At 30.8% G+C, this 21,039-nt stretch overlaps 4 protein-coding genes across 11 annotated transcripts; 2 read left to right on the top strand and 2 right to left on the bottom strand.

Moving 5' to 3' along the window:
• Nucleotides 1-621: 621 nt before the first annotated feature.
• Nucleotides 622-5,723, bottom strand: LOC124947416 (glutathione-specific gamma-glutamylcyclotransferase 1). 3 transcript variants are annotated; one of them, XM_047489489.1, is made up of 6 exons: nt 5,501-5,723; nt 4,971-5,410; nt 4,457-4,859; nt 2,917-2,952; nt 2,404-2,666; nt 625-1,391 (listed from the first exon to the last, which is right to left on the bottom strand). In XM_047489489.1, exons 3-6 carry the CDS (start codon nt 4,607-4,609, stop codon nt 1,109-1,111), a joined length of 735 nt encoding a protein of 244 aa, XP_047345445.1. In that variant the 5' UTR covers nt 4,610-4,859; nt 4,971-5,410; nt 5,501-5,723; the 3' UTR covers nt 625-1,108. The 3 variants fall into 3 exon arrangements, with proteins under 3 accessions (XP_047345447.1, XP_047345445.1, XP_047345444.1); XM_047489488.1 differs by having other exon boundaries at nt 4,457-5,410; XM_047489491.1 differs by lacking the exons at nt 4,971-5,410; nt 5,501-5,723 and having other exon boundaries at nt 622-1,391; nt 4,457-4,615.
• Nucleotides 5,172-8,331, top strand: LOC124947414 (angio-associated migratory cell protein). 3 transcript variants are annotated; one of them, XM_047489485.1, is made up of 9 exons: nt 5,781-5,974; nt 6,123-6,331; nt 6,471-6,730; nt 6,803-7,059; nt 7,139-7,283; nt 7,347-7,546; nt 7,639-7,803; nt 7,884-8,065; nt 8,122-8,331. In XM_047489485.1, exons 3-9 carry the CDS (start codon nt 6,553-6,555, stop codon nt 8,192-8,194), a joined length of 1,200 nt encoding a protein of 399 aa, XP_047345441.1. In that variant the 5' UTR covers nt 5,781-5,974; nt 6,123-6,331; nt 6,471-6,552; the 3' UTR covers nt 8,195-8,331. The 3 variants fall into 3 exon arrangements, with proteins under 3 accessions (XP_047345442.1, XP_047345441.1, XP_047345443.1); XM_047489486.1 differs by lacking the exons at nt 5,781-5,974; nt 6,123-6,331 and adding an exon at nt 5,172-5,437; XM_047489487.1 differs by lacking the exons at nt 5,781-5,974; nt 6,123-6,331 and having other exon boundaries at nt 6,338-6,730; nt 6,833-7,059.
• LOC124947417 (UPF0598 protein CG30010) lies at nt 8,314-10,060 on the bottom strand. The gene is made up of 4 exons (XM_047489492.1): nt 9,073-10,060; nt 8,955-9,003; nt 8,629-8,849; nt 8,314-8,558 (listed from the first exon to the last, which is right to left on the bottom strand). Exons 1-4 carry the CDS (start codon nt 9,232-9,234, stop codon nt 8,316-8,318), a joined length of 675 nt encoding a protein of 224 aa, XP_047345448.1. The 5' UTR covers nt 9,235-10,060; the 3' UTR covers nt 8,314-8,315.
• LOC124947413 (katanin p80 WD40 repeat-containing subunit B1) lies at nt 9,813-20,721 on the top strand. Of its 4 annotated transcripts, none has more exons than XM_047489483.1 (15): nt 9,813-10,124; nt 10,406-10,536; nt 10,640-10,984; nt 11,059-11,249; nt 11,333-11,483; nt 11,560-11,717; nt 11,791-11,912; nt 12,081-12,134; nt 12,307-12,847; nt 13,242-13,539; nt 13,624-13,806; nt 13,887-13,963; nt 14,053-14,127; nt 15,767-15,830; nt 15,917-17,482. In XM_047489483.1, the coding sequence occupies exons 1-15, from the start codon at nt 10,091-10,093 to the stop codon at nt 15,995-15,997; spliced, it is 2,505 nt and encodes an 834-aa protein (XP_047345439.1). In that variant the 5' UTR covers nt 9,813-10,090; the 3' UTR covers nt 15,998-17,482. The 4 variants fall into 4 exon arrangements, with proteins under 4 accessions (XP_047345439.1, XP_047345440.1, XP_047345438.1 ...); XM_047489481.1 differs by having other exon boundaries at nt 9,815-10,124; nt 15,711-15,830; XM_047489484.1 differs by lacking the exons at nt 15,767-15,830; nt 15,917-17,482 and adding an exon at nt 20,298-20,721.
• The last annotated feature ends 318 nt before the right edge of the window (nt 20,722-21,039 follow it).

Here is a 21,039-nt window from a genome sequence, read left to right as displayed (position 1 = left end):
AAGAAATTGTTTATAGATACATAGTGTTTCAACAGGTGCATTATGTAAACATTTTTACAACTCGAATTAATTTAAACATTAGTTCTATGTATTCATGAATTATAATACACAATTTTACATGTAATACATTTGCAGTATTTAAAAATATGAGCATAAATAAAGAGAGCTGCGACGTTTCTCCTCAAGTAGAGTAGTGACTTGTGGATTTGAAATTAACTGACATCGAAATTTTTTTCTCATCGAAATTGAGTAGATTAAAATAACGCAACAGAATATTCTGTATTCATATTGCGTTAATATCGATGTAATATTTAAACAAATCTAGTTTTTTCTCTTTTTTAAACAATTCATATATTGATTACTTTAATGGATATGATAAACGTTTAAAATAATTTTCTTTAATAATAAAATCTTAAAATTTTTATTTTAACTTTATTGTTTTATTTAGATTGTAAAATCTGTTAATGTGATATACAATATATCTTTTACAAATACGTAAAGTAAATAAATATTATAAAGTAAGAAAGTCAAGTAAAGAGAAAAAAGAGAATAGGTATTAATAGAGCCTGTAAGCAATGTAGAATTTATTTCTGGTTTTATTTTAAACTACAATAATATTTCACAAAAGATTTTTCGTATCGCATTATGATGACGTACAATGCATTTATCGATATACAAAATTATATACTTGTATAATAATAATATTATTTTCAACTTGAAGATATTGAAGCAATATATAGATTATATAAAATTAGAATTAATATTTAATTGTTAGCTACCAGAAATATTCATCGTTTAAATTGATTAAATTATAATTTATGTACAAATATATGTATGTATGTATGTATATAAATATTTTATATATATATATAAAATATCTCGTATGCATGTATGTATATATATATATATATATAAAGCAGAAGTTATCAGTGCTTATCGGTAATGAATAAATTTATTTATTTATTATATTATAATGAAATAAATGATTGTCAAATGTATAAAAGTAATTATTTTTCTTACTTTCTATTAAGCATAACAAGAAGAAGTCTCCATTCTCTGTTAGATTGTTGTTAAATCGTTATGTAAAATAATTCTTTCGCTTAATTTATTACATTTTAAGACAACGCAATGTCTGAGGTGGTACTCTAGATGCATATTGGAAAGAGTTTTCCATAACACGATTGACATCGTTGTGAACATTCGCATTATCACGATCCGCTTCCAACTGATCCTGTTCGGCATTTTCAAGGTCGATGATGAATTCTCTATTTCCCATTAGAGTAGTTAAACACATATTCTGCTCCTTTATAATCGATCGTACGAACAATTCCAATGTAAAAAGATGCTCATCTTGTGCCTCGGGTATATAATTATGCATAAAATCTGCTAATCTGTAATGAAACGTAAAAATAATTAAAAAAAAATTGTCCTTTTAATAATTTTAAACGAACATATCTACATTCCGATCTAAATTTAAAAAGTAAGTTTTAAACGATTATTTTATTTATTAGTTAAACATATTTATTTTCAAACAAGTGTATTATTTAAATATACTAGCAATTATTTTAATATAATTGCTAATGTGATTTTTGAAAATAATTACAATATTACAATAATTATACATATATATATATATAATATATATATATATATATATATATTGTTCTTTTAAATATTATTATATACAGGCTGTATCAGCTTTTTCCGCCAAACTGTACCAATATGTTTTATGAGTAGAAATAAAAAATAAATGTTATATAAATACTTTATTAAAATAATAAATACTTTATAATAAAAATTAAATAAAATGATAACGTTGTGTATTTTTATTATTAATACGATATCATATTCGTCGTGTGAACAATAAACATTAAAAGAGAATAAAAGTGACTATAATTTTGTGAATGGTACGTTTTATGCAGCCGATAAAAATAATCATTTTCTATTAAGGGTACTATGGACCGATGAAGCAACGTTTAAAAGGTTAAAATAATCATGTACAGTCATAAAAAATATCCATACAAAATTAGATCTTTCAATGGCTATTCAAATTTAATATAAATGGTAAACATTTTGAAATACAATAATATAACGGAATAATAATTGTTAAAAAAGTACAATACGTCGTCGTTTTACAGTACCATATTGATAATAAAAATGTTATTTTTCTTATAACTTTTTAATAAAGCATTTGTAAGTTTATGTTCATATGTACCTTTTTTTCTTATTTCTAAAACATATTAGCAGAGTTTGGTAGTAAAATAACCTGGAACATCCTATATATATATATATATATGTGTGTGTGTGTGTGTGTGTGTATTAACATTACTTTTTAATTTAATTGCTAAAATGATCATTTTGTAATTATTATAAACATATAATGAGATATTTTTTGTTTTTTACCGTAAGAGATATTCAACGTTGTGTCCACTTGATCCTGAACATTCTGTAATCTGTTTTGATATGCTACGTAGCGATGCCTCCCCAAGCCAATGTTGATTCTCTTTAGTGGCTATATAAATAATTGCTGGAAAGCTACTGTTTCCGTCACGAGTGTGAAACGTCGAAATAATTGTGAGATATCCGCCCAAGGAACATTCCCTTTTTTGTAAATAAGGTAAAGCCGTGCTATTTGTTACTTGAAAAACTCGACCATAAACGATTCCCTGTTAATGAATAAATAAAATATATAATTACAATATACAGATTTTATACGATAATCATTGTTTCAAATAAATATTACATATAGTTACGGTATCATATATATTGTTTTATATGTATTAATAAATATAATATTGTTTTATTAAAATTTTAAAAGTAAAATTTTTTTTTAAATATCTGTCAAAATTATATTATAAATAAAAAAGTAAAGTTATATTAAAAAAAAAAGTAAAGAACAAATAAGATTTCATTTACCTCTTTCTGTTCTACCAAAGTAGCAACGCGACCGGGCTAAAAAAACAAATACATCTTATTTTGTTAAACAAATTTTTTTGTTTATTTTTATAAATTTCAACTATCATTCGTACTGATGTACGGGTTTATTTATCAACTATCTAAAAAAAATTAAAACATGTATGTATATACATATATGTAAAAACGTTAAAGATAGCATAGCAGTATTTTATATCGTTCGACTGTGAACATACACGCGTGGGTTTACACACGTCTGTGTGATATTCTGTGGAAATATAAAAGTAACACATATAAAGATGTCAGTTTATACTGGTTTCTAACTGGTTTAGCTTAGTATAAACGAGAGGTAGTTTTATAATATTTATCAAGAGACAACAACTTTCTCCTTATTTGATACAAAAATTTATGCAAAGAATTTTAATATGCTCATTATCGATTTATTTAATTTTATTATTCCTCTATCAAGTCTATTTGTATTATTATATTTGTATGCAATATTAAATATCTAATAGAAATGTAAAAATAATATCATCGTTAAACGAATACAAATGATTTTTTAATTATATCGATATCGGCGTCATGATTTTTATTTCTAATAAATTTTTGTCCTTACTGATAATAAAAAAAGAAAAAAAATCTTGTCCTTAATTATTAATATACATTTAGACTTTCAGTCAATCTTATATAAATTAATTTTATCATCTGAAAGACCGAATAATATAACGTGAAATAATGTAAGATCATGAAAAAAATTCGCTCAAATTTTACGAGAATTATTATTATCATATAAAACTGAAGCGTTTCATCGGAATTATATATTAAAGAAAAAAAAATATATAAAAGTTATATCATAGAAGATATTCACGAGAATTATTGTTATTATGTACAACTGCAATGATTTGTCGGAATTTAATATTAAAAAGAAAAGAAAAAAAAAAAAAAAAAATATATATATATATATAAAAGTCATATCACAGGCGGTATTCTAATCGATCTCATATACTTTAAAATGTCAGATAAGAAATTATGTAAAAATATATCGACGAAATAACGAACGAAATAAATTTGATAAAAGCACTACGATGCGACAGAATTTTAATTATTATTTTTTATACAATTTGATCATGCACACACACACAAAATTTGAATAAACAATTATTATTATCTGTTGAGAAAGAAATGTATTAATTTACAAAAAAAAAGAAAAGAAAAAAAATTAGATGCCGCATAACATGGTAAGTTCGATTCACACATTTCGATTCGATCTTAATTCAATCTTCGTAATTTACATTAAAAAAATTGTATATGATCGGATCGGTGATTGAACTAACAATGAGATAATGGAAATTTGTGAACGTGTACATTTAAAATACATACAATGATGTTATAATCATTTTGACCGAAATGAATTATTATATGTGAATCGACCTTTATGCAATTTCTCAGAAGAGAACATTATATTTGTAAAATATTCACGAGCGTGATCATTGACGTCATAAGATGATAAATACAACGTTGTAGAAATAGTTGCCGAACTTACCTTCTCCGTTGTACCACGATGAGTTGTGTTTCCTTGCCAAAATCGTCTGGCAAATCCTTTTACAAAACCAGTTGTACTTTTAGTATACTCGAAACCGGGGTTCCAGCAAAGAGACCCGTAACCAAAAATCCAAAGACCATTGTTGCTATCCATCGTTATTAATAATTATATATCGTAATATTGACAGTATAGATTTAGACAAACCATCATCTTCCGACAACCATCAAGATTTTAATTGGATACTTTTTCCCTTTGTCGACTTTATTATCATCAAATCGAAAGCTTTGTTGAACTCAATATTAATGATCTTTTTGGATTTGCGTTTACTCTATTGTTCATTTTAATTATTATATATGAATAAAAACTGCGAGTAAACTATATTTAAACTTTGGCAATTCCATCGCTGTTGCAAATGGATAAAGATTTATTAAAAAATAATAAAATAAATAATTGTATTTCTTTCATCTCATTAAAATGCTTTTTCTATTTTGCGAAAATTTTCCCATAATTTCACCTTAACGATAAAACGTGAATAACGATTTGTTGATTCATTTCGACTAATGAACTTTGGATCTTTCCTTTTACTAAATACTTCTAATTGTACTTCTTTTTCTTTCCACGATAATTTTGAATTTCGCGAATAATGAATATCGTAAGAGGCGCTTCCTGCGCTCGTTTCCATCGATTCAATGTCGATCACTGTACCGGTAGTCGAAAACTTTCCAAGTCCACACGTGCCACGTGCTCTTAATGATATCTTCGATATAAACTATTGACCTTCAATCTCTTCTTCTTTTTCTTCTTCGTGCTGTATGTATTTTTATCAATGAGCTCTTACCGAAATATAATTTATGTTATTTCTCTTTTTCCCCTTTCTTTCTTTTTCTTTCTATCTTTCTCATCACTAGACTGTTTTATATATTATTTGCTGATCCAACTTTGTACCTCAAATTGCTATTTAGACAACATTTATTGTGGAAAGTAAGTACTGATTCTAATTTTTTTTTTAATCTACACTGATATTCCGTTAAAGAAGATACCTACCTTGTCTTTAAAGATCTTTGACTGATTACAAAATATGAAAATTCAAATAAACAATCAAATATATATTACACTGAAGGCTCTTTCGATTGTATTTGAAGAGATTGTATATTGTATATTTATATAATGAAATATTAACAAAAGTTCACTTATATATAAACACGGCACGGAGGACGAGCCAAGACTGTCGACTAGTTTGAGCGTTGAATGCTTCTGCGCTTCTTTCGTAAGAGAAAGAAAGACAGAGAGAGAAACGGAATTCGCAAAAGATAGGGTGGATAGAAGATTAGAGTAAGAGAGGAACGTCAGAAGGATGATGAAACAAGTTGAACAATTGACGCATTTTAGTCGTTAGTTCATTCATTGATAATCTTCGAGTAATAAAATCAAATTATTGAGAGGGAATAGTTGTTAGGTTATAAAAATAAAGTGATCATATAAATTCTTTTTAAGATTATATGAGATTTCATTTCTTATGTATGTACAATTACTTCTTGTGATTTTAATAATGATTTTTATCTTCTATACATTTGGAAGATAAATTACGCATATATGTTAATTAAAAAGATTAAAACATTTATTCAACTTAAAAAAAATTTTAATTTTCATTGATTTTTTATTAAAGATGATCCAACTTATCGACGAATAAAAGTTTATTTGTTCTGTGATGATAAATAAATTCCCGATCTGTCGCCAGATAGCTCTGATAACAATATCGTAATTTTTCGATCTGCATACATCAGATAACAACACAAGCAATTTAGAATATCAACTAAATGACACATGAATCTATATATATACACACACATATACTATTATATAATATATAGAATAGTGAGTTAACCTCGTTATTTAAAAACAAGCATGATAAGTTGACGTATTTAAACGTCAACGATTAAATTTGTTATATCACATTAAATTTATTTGCAGTGTTTAGTAATTCTATCATTTGTGTTTTTTATTACAAATACAGATTCCAATACTTCTAAAAAAACCTTTCTTCCAAAAAAGCGTGTTGTGATTTTTTACATTGATAAATACTTTTTTAAAACATAATGAAACGAGACACAGTTTCACCATCTCCTGATGCGGTAAGCCAAATAGATGAAGAGGATCTGATATACAATGAAGATGTAATCGAAGTGATAGATTCTGATACACTTAATGATGAAGCAATGAAGACAGATCTAGAAAAAGGAGATGCATCTTTCGTATTTACTGGACACAAATTTGGTTAGTAGATGTTATGATTTTGTAATTCCATGAGCTTGTAGTATAAGAGACTTAAATTTATTATAACATCAGGTTCTGTCTTTTGCGGTTCTTTAAGTAAAGCTGGAAAGTTTGCTGTGACTGGAGGAGAAGAAGATAAGGCCTATGTTTGGGATACAACATCTGGAGAAATAATCCTAAATTGCACAGGTCATAAAGATAGTGTTATATTTGCTGAATTTAATTTTGATGAAACTTATTTGGCAACTGGTGATATGAGTGGTGTAATACAATTGTGGAAATTAAGCAACAAATCTTCTGTCTGGAATTATAATATGGGAGATGCTACTGTAAATATACTTTTACATTAACGTTTTTATGTAATAAGTTTATGTTAAAATATAAGGACTTGCATTATTTTTTTTATAGTGGATGAAATGGCACATGGCAGCTAATGTTTTAATCGCAGGATCTGTAGATGGTGAAGTTTTTATGTGGAAAGTACCTGATGGGGATTGCAAAGTTTTACAAAGTTATGGATATAGAGCAGAAGCAGGAGTAATTTTACCTGATGGTAACAAATGTTTGAAATTTTGTATCTATATATATATATACTTACATATATATGTATCAACAGGTAAACGGCTTGCAGTTGGATATGAAGATGGCACAATTCGTGTATTTGACTTAAAAACAAATACCATGTTATCAAGTATCCCTTCAAATATAGGTCATACTGCAACCATAACGGGACTTGACTGTTATTTAGATAATAATTTAATATTATCTGCAGCAGTAGATGGAAAAACTATTCTTAGTACATCACATACAGGAAAGGTGATTGAAAAAAGCAATTACTTGGTATAATTATATTAAATAATTAAAAAATTTGCTGTTAATAAGATAAATGTCTTTATAAATTTCTGTAGATAATATCCATATTACAAGATCTTAATAGTGAACAAGAAACTGATATGAAAGATTCTGATAGTAATTGGATAGAAACAGTAGCTTTTTGTAAAGATCCAGGATTTCAAGTAGCTGCAACAGGTAGTTTAAATGGAGAAATTTTTATTTGGGATATTTCAAAACAGGTGGGTTGTATATTTCATTTAAAAATAAATACTTTTTTGGTTTTATATAAGAGATCTATATGTCTTTAAAAAATGTATAGATACTTCGACATAAAATAGAACAAGAAAGTGGTATAAGTAAAGTTCTGTGGAAAAGTACTACATCATTCCTTTTTTCTGGTGGACTTGATGGTATTCTCAGATGCTTTGATGCAAGAAGTGGACAATGTTTACGACTACTTACAGGACATTCTGAGGATATTCTTGACTTACAAATAGCAGAGTAAGTAATAATAATTAATAAAAAAATAAAACGATTTAATCTATACACATTTTCAGAGAAGGACAAATTGTACTAACGACATCAGATGATTCTACTGCAAGAATATTTAATATTGCAAATTTGTTTTAATGTAATCTGATATTTAGGTATTTAAAAAATTTATTATGTTCATAAATATAAATATACATGTGTATACATATTAGGAAAACGGTCATATTTTTTATCCCCTTTTTAATAAAAAATATAACTTCTAGTAGCAATCTTTATATTTCATACTGTTTTTATACCACTCGTTATCAATTACATGTTTGTTATTTTTCCATTGAAAATGAGTTGGACCTTGTTCTTCACCATTTTCAAAACAGAAAAAAATACTCAGTTCAATAGCAATCTTAGATCTTACCAGACCAATCCCTCCTACTTTTTCAGGCGCAGGATGATATACTCTGCCTGAATTAGAGTCCATAAATAATTTTTTTGGTTCAAATGGTACCTATAAATATCAATCATATAACTGTTATGCTCAGATGTGAATGCACACATACAGAATTTGTATCATTTACCATCAAAAACTCTTCAGCATGCGAATAACCAAACCAATCCTCCATTTTGTCAATTTCTAGATTTTTTTTTTTAATAATTTTCGTGAACACTATAGGGAGATCATCGCATTTCACAAAATTCCTTTCCGAACCACAAAGAGAGACATATGGAAATTCTTGTGTATATCGTCTAGTGTTATTTATTTTGAGTCGTTTGAAGAAGAAAGCCAAAAACTTTTTGTCTGAAATAATATTGTTTGTTTGCCATCTGTAAATAGAAGTACATTTGACTCATCAAACAAATTTTCAATTTTTTTTGCATAGTTGTAACATATGTACAAATATACCTTTAAAACAGGATGTAAAATTTTTTATACGAACATCATCCAAGAACAGCTGTAAATAATAAGCCAATGAGTCAATAATAATAAATTTGATAAAACTAGAAAAAGTAATGCATCATACCATGCCTTGATGATCAATATAATAAAAGTATTCTCGTATACGAGGTTCTGGTGATTGACCTTGTACATAAGTTGTATAACTTCGTTCGTATATCTTATAAGAAGAAAATTTTCGCACATTCATAACTATTTTATTAAAATGTATATTAGACAAAGTAAACATGTTCCTGATTATAATTATTTATTAAAACTTCGTCTTAATTATTAGTCTTAATTATTCGTCTATAATCACGATATAATTATTTAAATTAATAACTTTTTATGATCATAACGTAGATGCTAATACACACCGCGAGCAATCCACGCAAAGTAGTTAGAATCTCATTGTTTATTCATTCTAACATTGTGGTGTAAGTGCGTTTTGCGCAATCTTCCGAGTGTCGCATGGTATACATACACATGCGCATTTCCATTTTTCATATATGTCTAATTATTATATATAGTGCAGTTGCTGTTGGTCCTTTCAACAATCGATATCGTATCTTGATATCGATTGCCACAAAACAAGTACAATTATATTATAATAACGGCAATTACATGTGATTTATCGTATTATTATGATTTCAAGATTTTCTATTTCATCATTTATAATTATTTTGTTTTCGAATGAAGAAACCGCGCTTGTCTAAGTTCTTAGAAGCAAAAGTGTCATTCGACGATGTTTAGCATAATCGATCGCAGCATAAATTCGATTCTGAAGTAATTCGATATTTTTCAACGTCACTTCGCATCGCTACTCACGGACACAGTCAGAGATTCAAGAAATGAGATACAACGAATAAGTGAAACCAAGTTTCCAAAAAGAGTTAAAATTGATGGGAACAGTAATATTAGAGCCGGCCTAAATTAGGAGATGTCATCAAGTTGACGAATGTTTTACTCGGAGACAAAGATATAACAAGTAAAAATGTTATATTTAAATTCGAGCAAAAAGATATCGTACTTCTACGATCTAAAATCTCAGACTGTTGTTCCTCCCAAATAAGTCGTGTACAACGCAATCTTGTTGGTCCCGGAATATGGCTTCGTCCACGAAGAGATCTTGGAAACTCCGTAAGTATTCTTTACAATGATTGTTTTTATTTGTGTCTCCTTTTTTTAAATAGAAATGATACAGAATGAGGATCTTAGATACTCCAAATTGTCGATTAAATTTAAAGTAAATAATAAAAGTTTATTAAAGGATAGTAAGTTTAAATCTATATATCTATATACAGTGTTCTCTAATTATAGTCATAGCCTTTGTGCTGTTCTATGAACATACCATACAATGTTTTAAATTATCAATGTTCTTGTGTTCCTTTTAAAGTAATAAATATCATTTTTTTTTACAGAGGATTTTATTGCCCATTCGTCAAATGTCAATTGTTTGGCATTGGGACATAAATCTGGTCGTGTTTTGGTTACTGGTGGCGATGACAAAAAAGTCAATTTATGGGCAGTTGGAAAGCCAAATTGTATTATGGTATTTCAAAAAAATATTATTATTTATTTTTTATATATTTGTAATAGCCATTTTATTTATGTTTTATGTTATAAAATAATCATATTTTTCTTTTTTTTTATAGAGCCTGAGTGGCCATACAACCTCAATAGAATGTGTAAAATTTGGCCAAACCGAAGATTTAGTATGTGCTGGTTCGCAGACAGGGGCATTAAAAATTTGGGACCTGGAACATGCTAAATTAGCTCGTACTTTAACAGGACATAAAGCAGGAATAAAATGTATGGACTTCCACCCTTATGGGGAACTATTGGCATCTGGAAGTTTGGATACAGCGATAAAATTATGGGATATAAGAAGAAAAGGTTGCATTTTTACTTACAAGGGACATAATCTGGCAGTGAATAGTTTAAAATTTAGTCCTGATGGACAATGGATTGCTAGTGCAGGAGAAGAAGGCATGGTGAAGGTGAATTTTAATGATCTTTCTTAATAAAAATATAATTTTATACACATTATATCACAAAATAATTTTTCTAGTAGTTATGGGATTTAAGAGCAGGAAGACAACTTAGAGAATTTTCAGAACATAGGGGACCAGCAGTAACTGTAGAATTTCATCCACATGAATTTTTATTAGCCAGTGGAAGCGCAGACAGAACAGTTCACTTTTGGGATTTGGAATCATTTCAACTTGTATCTTCCACAGAGCAAAATCATTCTTCAGGAATAAGGTTAGTAAAATAAATTTTAATTGTAAGTAATTAATTCAAATTATGAATATATTTCATATATTTTGTATAAACGTTTTCTCTAGGTGCCTATACTTCAGTCAAGGAGGAGAATGTCTTTTTGCTGGTAGCCATGATGTTTTAAAGGTCTATGGTTGGGAGCCAGGTAGAACTTTAGATACAGTTCCAACTGGCTGGGGTAAAGTACAGGACATAGCTGTAGCTCAAAATCAATTGGTAACAAAACATTTATAAATTCTATTATTCTTATAATGTGACAAATGTATAACAATAGAATAATTGCTTATTTTAGATTGGTGCAAGTTGCCATACTACAAATGTTATCCTTTATGTCTGTGATTTAAAAAAAATTGCACCATTAGGAGGAGTGTCATTGTCTCCGTTTAATCATGGAAATTCACTAAGGAAAAGCTTTTCTAGAGATCGGCCACCAGAATTAAAGAAACATACGTAATTATAATTTAATGGTGCCTGTATTATATATCACTTTAGAAAAAAGTTTGAATGTATCATAAACTTATAGGTTAGATGTACGAACTATAGAGGAGGCGGACAAGTCAGGCACAGATCCAGAAGATGAGGCGACATATGCAGATATACCTAATGTTTCTGAATATCGAGACATCTTTCAACCTAACAGAGCTCGTAAATGATTTTTTTTTTTATATATTTTGCTAGTCCATTATACAATTTTATCTAGTAGATTCTATCAGTTTATCTTTAATCACTTATCAACCTCATTTTTCATATATATAACTTAGACAATGTGGAATGTCGTTTGTGAATGGGCATGCTCTGCATGATATGTTTCAGTGTCTCGTACACCTCCACCAGAACCTGAGGCTTTCCAAGAGCCTCAAGATGTAGGTGAGTTTTTAAAAAACTTCCTACTTGTCTTTGTTATTTTAACTCACATTTGATTTACATTTTCCTAATTTTGTATTACAAAAACACTATTACACAAATATTATAAAGAAAAATAATGCTACAAATGCTAAAAAATAATGCTATAATATTGATTGAAAATTTTCTATTTCAGATCCTTCGCAGCCACAGGTACTACAAAATCTATGTACGTCTATATCAAACATAAGTACAGTAGAATCAAGTGAAATGTCATCTATACCACCATCATTGTCTCCATCACCAACTGTTACAACATTATCACTAACAAAACCTGCGGCAGTTCGTGTTCAACCAATAAGATCATCACCACCAACACAAAGGAATGTAATTACTACAACGAGTCAAATTCGAGCAAATTTACAAGCAAATAATATGCTAAACAGATCTTCAAAAAATTTAGCTTCTATACCACCACTTAAACAAAACATTACTCCTTTTCCTGGAAAAAGAGCTGTGCAAGCTAATGAAACAATACCATCACAGCCTTTGGGCCCACAAAGGTCAAACTCGACATTAACACCAAGAGTGGCACCAATGGCAGCTGTCATTCCTGTTATGGATGATGGAAAGCTAAAAAATAGAGTGCCCAGCCCAGATTCTCCTAAGCATTACTTAAAGCGCCAAAACAGTTGTAGAGAGAGTGAGCAAGGCTATGAAAGTGATTATCCTGTACAGTAAGTACACATCTTTATATATAAAACAAAGATATGCAAAGTCTGCTAAGGAAGGCAATTGACCCTTATTTCTGCTCTTCCTTTTGTTTCTCCTTATGTTAGCAAATTCTTGCTTCTATATACCAACACTCTTCAATGTTTGTCATTGTGTTACATTATTATGCACAATATTGTTTCGTCACAAATGAAGAGTTTGTATGTATATTGCTCATCTGAATTATAACAGTTGAAAATGCTGAAGTAAGGATACTTGAGTGGAGATAATTGAATAACGATAGTGGCAGGGTCATCTTTTTCTCTGACATTTGCACGTCTTCGATGTAAAACGAAAAAAAAATCGTTTTAGTGATCTTAGCATGTATATTTATATTTTATATAATATTATATTTTGCAGAATTAATAATATAAGACATAGTCCCTCCGATCCTGCACTAAATAGACCAAACACGGCGCAATCAAGATCAATGTCATTAAATAGAAATTTCGCTAATTCTGCTTCGCTGTCGGCACGAAATACTGTGACCACGGGAACGTCAACATCGAAGAAGAACAATAAACTACAAGTACTTCCAACGCCTAAAGTGGATACAGTTACTCAACTGAAATCACCGGTTGATGAAATTGAAAAAGAAGAATTTGTTCCAATGAGTGCTGATAAGCCTTTTGGTCTAGACGTTGAAACTTTTTTACCTGTAAGTTTTATATCTTTTATTTTTCATACCTCATTAATCTAATTATAAAGAATGTTTTTTATTTAATGTATTGATGTTTTGCAGAAAAGTAGTTATGCAGGATCTACTGGATTAGCATATTCTCAAATGGGAGTACTTGCAGAAATGTCAGAAGCAGAAGTATTAAATAGTATGATGCGCGGACACGAACCAATGATGGCAGTACTCACAAGTAGACATCGTTCTTTACAAATTGTTTATTCGCTTTGGCATAATAAAGATCTTAAGGTATTTTTCATTGGCATATATTACAAATGATAATTAAAAACATGATATACAATAAAATGTAAAACTATTTAAAATTACAGTCAGCGATAGATTCCGCGGTGGCAATGAATGATCTTGCGATTATTGTTGATCTCTTGGGAATATTAACGTTGAAACCGTAAGTAATATTATTTGTATAAAGAACATTCAAACACATATTATTACTCCTATTAATTTTCTTTCACGCATATGATCTTTTATTTACAGAACTATCTGGAATTTGGACCTGTGTAATTTACTTCTTGGACCTATTGCTGAACTTGTTCAAAGTAAATACGAAATGTGAGTACTATTAGAAATTAGTTTATTTTTCAAAATAATCTTTGGAATTAAATATTTTTACATTATCGTAAATCATAGAAAGAACATTGATTTTTTACGTAACCAAAAAATCTGAACTCCCTTGTGAATAAATCCATGCACTCAAACCTGAAACTAAATAATATATATATATATATATATATATATATATATATATATATATATATGTGTGTGTGTGCGTCACAAGAATCTGTACTTATGTTAGAACCAATAGAACTTACGTATACTGTCATCACTTTCTATGGGAATGGCTAATTCAGCGAGGTAGGGAAATCGGATCGAAGCGTGCAGTAAGAAAGAGGAGGGTATGCCAAATTAGCCAAGACAATGAGAGATACTGGCAGATGTAAATTCGAGTTTCAATCCTCGCGTTGTGAATCGCATTGTTCGTTGAATTGAAATTTGAAGTGCTAAGCGTGCGTGCATATGTTGATAGATTTTAGTTTGTCAATCAACGTGCTTTTTCCCTCGATAAACTACAATAACTATCTTGTATCCCTTTGATTATCAATCCTTTTTTCAAACCCTAAAGAAAGCGTCTCTTTTGGAAATGAAATAAAGTAACATATAAAAATCATCTATCTTGTTACGTTCTAAAATTTCGTTTTTATTTGAATTACTGAATCTCAATTCGGTAATATTCTTGATTATATAGTGTGGTCAACATTAAATCAGGGAGGGAGGGAGGTAGAGAGAAAATTTAAAAAATTAAAATTGTATATGTACATATTTTAATAATATTAGACATGACAATTTGTTTATAAATACTTGTTAATTTTCACGGTTTTTTCGATACGGTTTTCGGTTCTGCTTCTTGTAAATCCTGCGAGAAAAAAATAGGAGGATGAAAATCTGAACCTCTCTGGGTATGTGTATCATAGGGGTCAACTTATCCTCTCCCATAATTTCCTAGTTTTTCATTCAATCTCTCTTTGCGTTTTTTCGCTTGTTATCTACATTCTTTTTTCGTAAGAAAAAGAAAGGAAATATATATGTATTTAAAAGATATATAATTCTAATATATTAATGACAAACCGATCGTAAATAGACACTTGAGAAAGAAAAGAACAAAATAAAGATAAAATGGTGAAATTGAATGATGTTATAAACATAATAAATAAAGTATGCTAAAATTAGTTTTGTTGAAAAATTCGACGAATAGCGTTTGATTTTTTAAAGTCCGTGAAGCTAAGCGTTAGAAATAATCGTTTCGTTGCGTCCTGTATTTATGGCCTTGCTTATGATTCGTCTCGCCGATTCAAACGGCAGTTTGCTCGAACCCTTTTATCGTCGGCCAACAGGAAGCGCGTCGAATCGCTCGGGCGAGTCTTTGGTAACTTTCGTTATTTATTGGAATCGTTATGGTCCAATAACTCATTTTGTAACACCTTAGTAGCCGTAACGTGACTTTCTCGCTCTTGTGTTCTCTCGCTCCCACATCTTCGAATTTTTTTTAGACCGTATCATTTTTGATAATGCTTCGTTAACTCACTCATAAAAGAGATAAATCTTATAACGATATTAAAAGGAACATTTTCTTTCAGGTACATAACCGTAGGTTTATCGGCATTGAGACTTATTTTACGTAATTTTGCTTCAGTGATAAAGTCAAACGTAGAAGCACCTCTTCACACGATAGGCGTCGATGTTTCGCGAGAAGAACGGTTAGTAACTTGTACTTTTTTTTATCGAGATATATTTAAAAAATTTTTTTTCTCATATATTAACATATTATACCTTATTTTTATAGATATCAAAAGTGCCTCTCTTGTTACGAGAAATTGTCTACGATACGTGGCATTATTTTGAAAAAACAATCAGCTCCGGGTAAACTAGGAGCTTCCTTCCGCGAACTAAGTGTCCTCATCAGAAGTCTCGAGTGACGAAAACGGCAGCGTCTAAGACGTACATGAACTCTATTGAATAACATCATCATCGATCATTTTTCGAGGTGGCGAAGGGCCAAGGAGATAGACAATCATGTTCTTGAAGTGCCTGCTTCTTGTAATTACATCTTGCTGAATCTAAAATACTAGGTACTTGGATTTTACGTCTTTGCCTTTGGTCCTCGATTTCTTCCAGTGTCGTGATGAATACAGTATTGAGAATCATGGGAAATATCTGTTAACAAAATTGACTGAATTATATTGATCGTGTAATTAACGATCAAGATTATACGTAAAAGTATTGTAAACAATTAACACGAAACAAAGTGACAAAAAAATCGAATAATGCTGCTTCTATTTTGCGTACTTGTATATGTTTTATTAAAAAATGGAAGAGAATGTCTGTATGAAAGAGCGATTAATAGTTTTACACTTACTCTCGACACTTTGTGTCCTTGGTTTCTTGCCAGTTTTGACTGAATGAAGGATGCAGTGAGTTATTCATTCATGATAAAGAAATGCGATACTGCATGACTTCATTGGCGAATTCACTATAATAAATGATGATTAACAAGAAGAAAAGAAAAGAGAAAGAGAAAAAATCATAACGAATATTAAAAGAGTAACAACTTTCTTAGTTAGTTTAATAAAAATTGTATTTTTGCAAGAGCTATTTACGCTCATTTACTAATAAAAGGTTCTAATTATAGATATCTCTAAAATCTTTGTAATTATATCAGTAATTTATATAACCTTATTTATATGAAAACGATGGAACTCTAATATTGTTGCAAGAAAAGGAAACAAGATGTGTTTCCTTCAATATTAATCTTAACAATAATGAGAAAGATTCTGTCCTCTTTTGTACATAAGAAGCGAGGTGTGAAAAATTGATATATATATCGTGTAAATAATCATATTGTGCAATATCAGCGTAGATCTATATCTTCCTTCTTCATTTTTTGTCTTTTTTGCCCAAGTTTCACACGAGTTCATTTCTTTTATTTACGGATGATCTTCGACGAGAGGACAGAGACCCTCGCTCAGATATCGACCGCTGTACCTAACAACGACTTTATTCTTTTTTTAAAAAGTATAAAGAATCATGTTGCGGCTTCCGTCCAATATATTTTTATAAGCCGGAAAAAAGAAATAAAAAAAGAATTAAAGGAAAATGGGAAGAAAGAGAGAGAATGATTAGAGCGTGCTTATACGTGTGTGTATGTGTCTGCATGTATGCATTTGTGAAATGGTAAAGTAATTATTTTAAAGTGCTCCTGCATGTTGTGCAATCTCGATTTTGATCGTACTTCCTTCGGTTGAAAGTTTTCCATAAAAAAGAAGCGAATAATTGCTATAGAAATGGAATAAATGAAAATGTGAGTCCTCGTGTGATTACAGCAAAAATAATAACTTTCTTTATAAAGAAATTGAGAAATTCTCTATATTTCCTTCATCCTCCCGATTGAAATTTTTATTAATGAAAAAATTCGTTTTCATCTTTATTATGTGTCTTTTAGAATAATGTACACGTTGGCGAAATGCTGATACATACGACAAAATGAAAAGCAATTTTTTTTTCTATTTTTTATCCAAAGAGAGAACAATCCGATCTATATACTCATCGATCAACGTCTACTTTTTATCACAAAAGTATCCTTATCGAAATTTACTTTGCTCAGTAAAAAAAAAGGTCGAGGGATTAGATTTATCTCTATTTGCATCAACGATCGAGTCCTTTTTCATAATTCAAATCTACGCTACCTTAGATGTGAGCGCCTTTGTAGATTTGAAATCTCACTTTTATTTTGTATTTGTCACAATTTTTAATATTTACAATTTACGATCTTCCAGAGCATATACCTTGTAAACATAACGCGAAATATCGATCCTTACCAGTGTTATATATAAATACATGCATACTATGGAAGCAAAGTGCAAATATCCTTTCATGTTGCATCCTTATAATCCGTGAAATATCGTGACCGTTTAAAACGATGTGCGCGTGGCGGCTGTTTGCATCTGGATTATGTATTCATGAGATTATATGGGTCCTTTTCAGGGTGGTTACGGTAACCCTTCCTTTCTCTATTTCTCTCTCTCTCTTTCTCTCTCTCTCTCTCTCTCTCTCTCTTTTTCTCTTTTTCTCTCTCTCTTTCTCTTACTGTAAAATGAGACAACCATGATATCATCATCATCGTTGTCAACGAACCGTAAAAACGGAAACAAACATATACACAGGTATATAACAGTACTTGGTGACGATAAAATATTTCGACAAACGAACTATTTTGCTCTTTGAAATATTTCGACGAACGAACAATTAAGGAATCTCAAATCAATATGAGACCCGAGAGAGGTATTAGGCCGATCATTGAAATCCTCCTACGTGAAAAAGGAACCGGCTCTTCCTCTTCGTATCTGTTATGACGAAGATAAGTTAAGTCCTCTTCTTGTCGTCACCTCGAGCGACGAAAATGCTGTTTTCTCACAAAACACGTTAACAATACGTTCAAACATGATGACGACGCGTTGACAGAGCCGTAGACTAGCCTAAGCGGATTATCCCAAAGCTCAGAAAGCGATACTTACCAACACACGTACATACCAGGTTCCGTATTTTGTATTGTGTATCGGGAGCCGTCCAACCTTCTTCTCTTTCTCCTATCTTTAAAAATTCCGTTTTCTATTCCCCTTACCTATCTGCTTCATATAATCGCTATCTTCGAGAGATCTTTTTTCAAAGGAGATCGATAATTTTTTTCCCTCCTCATTTCGCTATCATTTACCTGAGTGAGCCATCTCGAACATTCTTTTTTTATAAAGTATTACTATATACCTGAAGATGTATATTGTACATAAAATATAGAAGAAGATATCATTTATATATATATATAAATATAAGATAGTGGAAAAGCAGAAAAGTGTTAAATTATAACTTACTTCATTATCTAAATATATGTCTAATATTTATATACTATTATAGAGAAAGAGGGAAAGAGAAAAAGAGAATGAGAGAAAGAGAGATAAGTATCTTCTTTTCTTTTTCTCTTTCTTTGTTGTTGATACTCGACAGAGTGGGATGATGGAATATCAAAAAAAAAGTATGCTTTGCGAGAATATCAATACAAAAAGAGGGAAACAGAGAGAGAGGAGGCGAGAGAGAGAGAGAGAGAGAGAGAGAGAGAGAATGAGAGAGAGAGGTGATACGGAATCTGAAATTGTAAAAAGAAGGGGAAGACCCTTATGCTCGTCCTCTTTTAACCCCTCTGAAATCCGAACGTTCTTGTAGGGGTTTCCGAGCAGTGCAAAAATCATTGGCTCGTAAATATAATCAGTCGAGGGCTGCGTAAAAGATAACTTGCAATCGGATTGGCTAATTATAGGCTGAAGGGATGTGTGTGACGTCATGGGGCGTGCTCGTACGCCGATTGGCTAACGGAAGGGAGGATTTTCTTGACAGCCGGGCAAAGCGAATCCACCCTCCGATCGCAGAGAGTGTGCGCGTTACTACCAACCCCTAGAAATGGGGTCGGTAGACAGGCTTGATAGGGAGTGTTGAAAGAAGAGGGAGAAGAAGAAAAAGAAAAGAAAAAAGGTCTGACGGCCTCCATAGTAAATCGATAGTATTTCCCCATCGAATGAAAAAAAGGATACTTACGACAAAGATGAATGAAACGAAGCTTCGAGAGGACGTTGAAATTATTTTTAAATTCGCATAGTTGAACGATGCCCGAGGCAATCTTTGGAACAGTTAAGTGCAAAGAGTTAAGATAATTAAAGGAGGTCACGCACGCGCCAGATGGGTCCCGCGTTCTCCAATTCCATGCGTTTGCTCGATTTTGCCGGATCTTGTCACGACATTTGCAGCTGGCAAGAGGGAATGAACTAGCACGTGCTATCGACTTCTTTCAAGGACAAGACGTAAAGTACATCTTGAGAAGTCAGAAAGAGAAAGAGAAAGAGAAAGAGAAAGAGAAAGAGAAAGAGAGAGAGAGAGAGAGAGAGAGAGAGAGAGAGAGAGAGAAAGAGTGCGACGGTCCTTCATAGTCTGCTAAAATATATCTAATCCGACGATCACATTTAATTTTAAGAAATATAATTTAGTTTTAAGAAAAAGACAGTTTTATTAAAAAAAATAAGAGGTGAAAGTAATATTTAAACAAGATAGCTTGGTTCACTCGACCTCATATAAATTATTATTCTTAAGTTTAGTGGGAATGTTCTCGTTCGATTTATTTCTAGATGAAGTGCAGCTTCGAAATAATCTTCCGTGACACGATTCCTCCGCATCGACGATCACTATGCATCGGGAGGTCCATCGTGAATATCGATGACGACGAATGTACAAGGCAAACCACTACACATGACCGTAGAAAAGATCTTTGTCGAGTGACGTTGCACGTGGTCGATCGACGATATTGCAAGTTAAGGTGTCTGTGTGTGCCGTTTTCGTATAGGATTACGATATCGATATCGAATTATACGCCGTCTTGAATCGATATCGGGAAGGGGAAAAAGTTGTGCGGTTTTTTCGAGAAGTTGAACGAAAAAAAGTATTGCATCGTACAAATTGTCGTAATAATAATAAATCAAAAAAAATAGTAGTATAATAAAAAAGTAGATATAGAATGAAATATAAAAATACTATAAAAATAGACTCTGTAAGTGATTCCTGAAATAAAAGTTTACCTAAAATAAATTTTAAAATATTTTAAATATTCATAAATGATTCAACAAATCAAGAGTGTGGATATTTTCTCTAGAAATTGTTCATGGAGATTCACATTACTCTTTTCTCTCTCAGCTCGAAGTGAGGGGACCTACGGCAGAATAAATTCGTGTTGCGGTACCAGTCAGAAGAAACGCGAAAAATAGAAGACAAAAAAAAGGACGAAGAAGAAAGGATGGGAAGGTGGAGGCTCTCGAGCAGTCGTTGCAGTTCGCTCCGCGAAATTTCCTTTGTGCGGTTTTGCACGCACGGTAT

The sequence above is a fragment of the Vespa velutina genome, chromosome 3, assembly GCF_912470025.1.
Source record: "Vespa velutina chromosome 3, iVesVel2.1, whole genome shotgun sequence".
Taxonomy (NCBI): Eukaryota; Metazoa; Arthropoda; class Insecta; order Hymenoptera; family Vespidae; genus Vespa; species Vespa velutina.
The sequence above is the reverse complement of the archived record's forward strand: the minus strand, read 5'-3'. Positions and strand labels throughout refer to the sequence as shown.

Bases quoted from the DNA above. Each gene is read 5' to 3' on its own strand.
- LOC124947414 (XM_047489486.1), top strand. From the start codon at position 6,553: ATGAAACGAGACACAGTTTCACCATCTCCTGATGCGGTAAGCCAAATA. The intron at 7,060-7,138 runs GTAAATATACTT...TTTTTTTTATAG, and splicing joins ATAATATGGGAGATGCTACT to TGGATGAAATGGCACATGGC. The intron at 7,284-7,346 runs GTAACAAATGTT...ATGTATCAACAG, and splicing joins AGGAGTAATTTTACCTGATG to GTAAACGGCTTGCAGTTGGA.
- LOC124947413 (XM_047489481.1), top strand. From the start codon at position 10,091: ATGGCTTCGTCCACGAAGAGATCTTGGAAACTCC. The intron at 13,540-13,623 runs GTAAGTTTTATA...GATGTTTTGCAG, and splicing joins ACGTTGAAACTTTTTTACCT to AAAAGTAGTTATGCAGGATC. The intron at 15,831-15,916 runs GTTAGTAACTTG...TTATTTTTATAG, and splicing joins GATGTTTCGCGAGAAGAACG to ATATCAAAAGTGCCTCTCTT.
- LOC124947417 (XM_047489492.1), bottom strand. From the start codon at position 9,234: ATGTTTACTTTGTCTAATATACATTTTAATAAAATAGTTATGAATGTG. The intron at 9,004-9,072 runs GTATGATGCATT...TATTATTTACAG, and splicing joins ATATTGATCATCAAGGCATG to CTGTTCTTGGATGATGTTCG. The intron at 8,850-8,954 runs GTATATTTGTAC...ATATTATTTCAG, and splicing joins TTTTACATCCTGTTTTAAAG to ACAAAAAGTTTTTGGCTTTC.
- LOC124947416 (XM_047489488.1), bottom strand. From the start codon at position 4,609: ATGGATAGCAACAATGGTCTTTGGATTTTTGGTTACGGGTCTCTTTGC. The intron at 2,953-4,456 runs GTAAGTTCGGCA...TTGTTTTTTTAG, and splicing joins ATCGTGGTACAACGGAGAAG to CCCGGTCGCGTTGCTACTTT. The intron at 2,667-2,916 runs GTAAATGAAATC...ATTCATTAACAG, and splicing joins CTTTGGTAGAACAGAAAGAG to GGAATCGTTTATGGTCGAGT.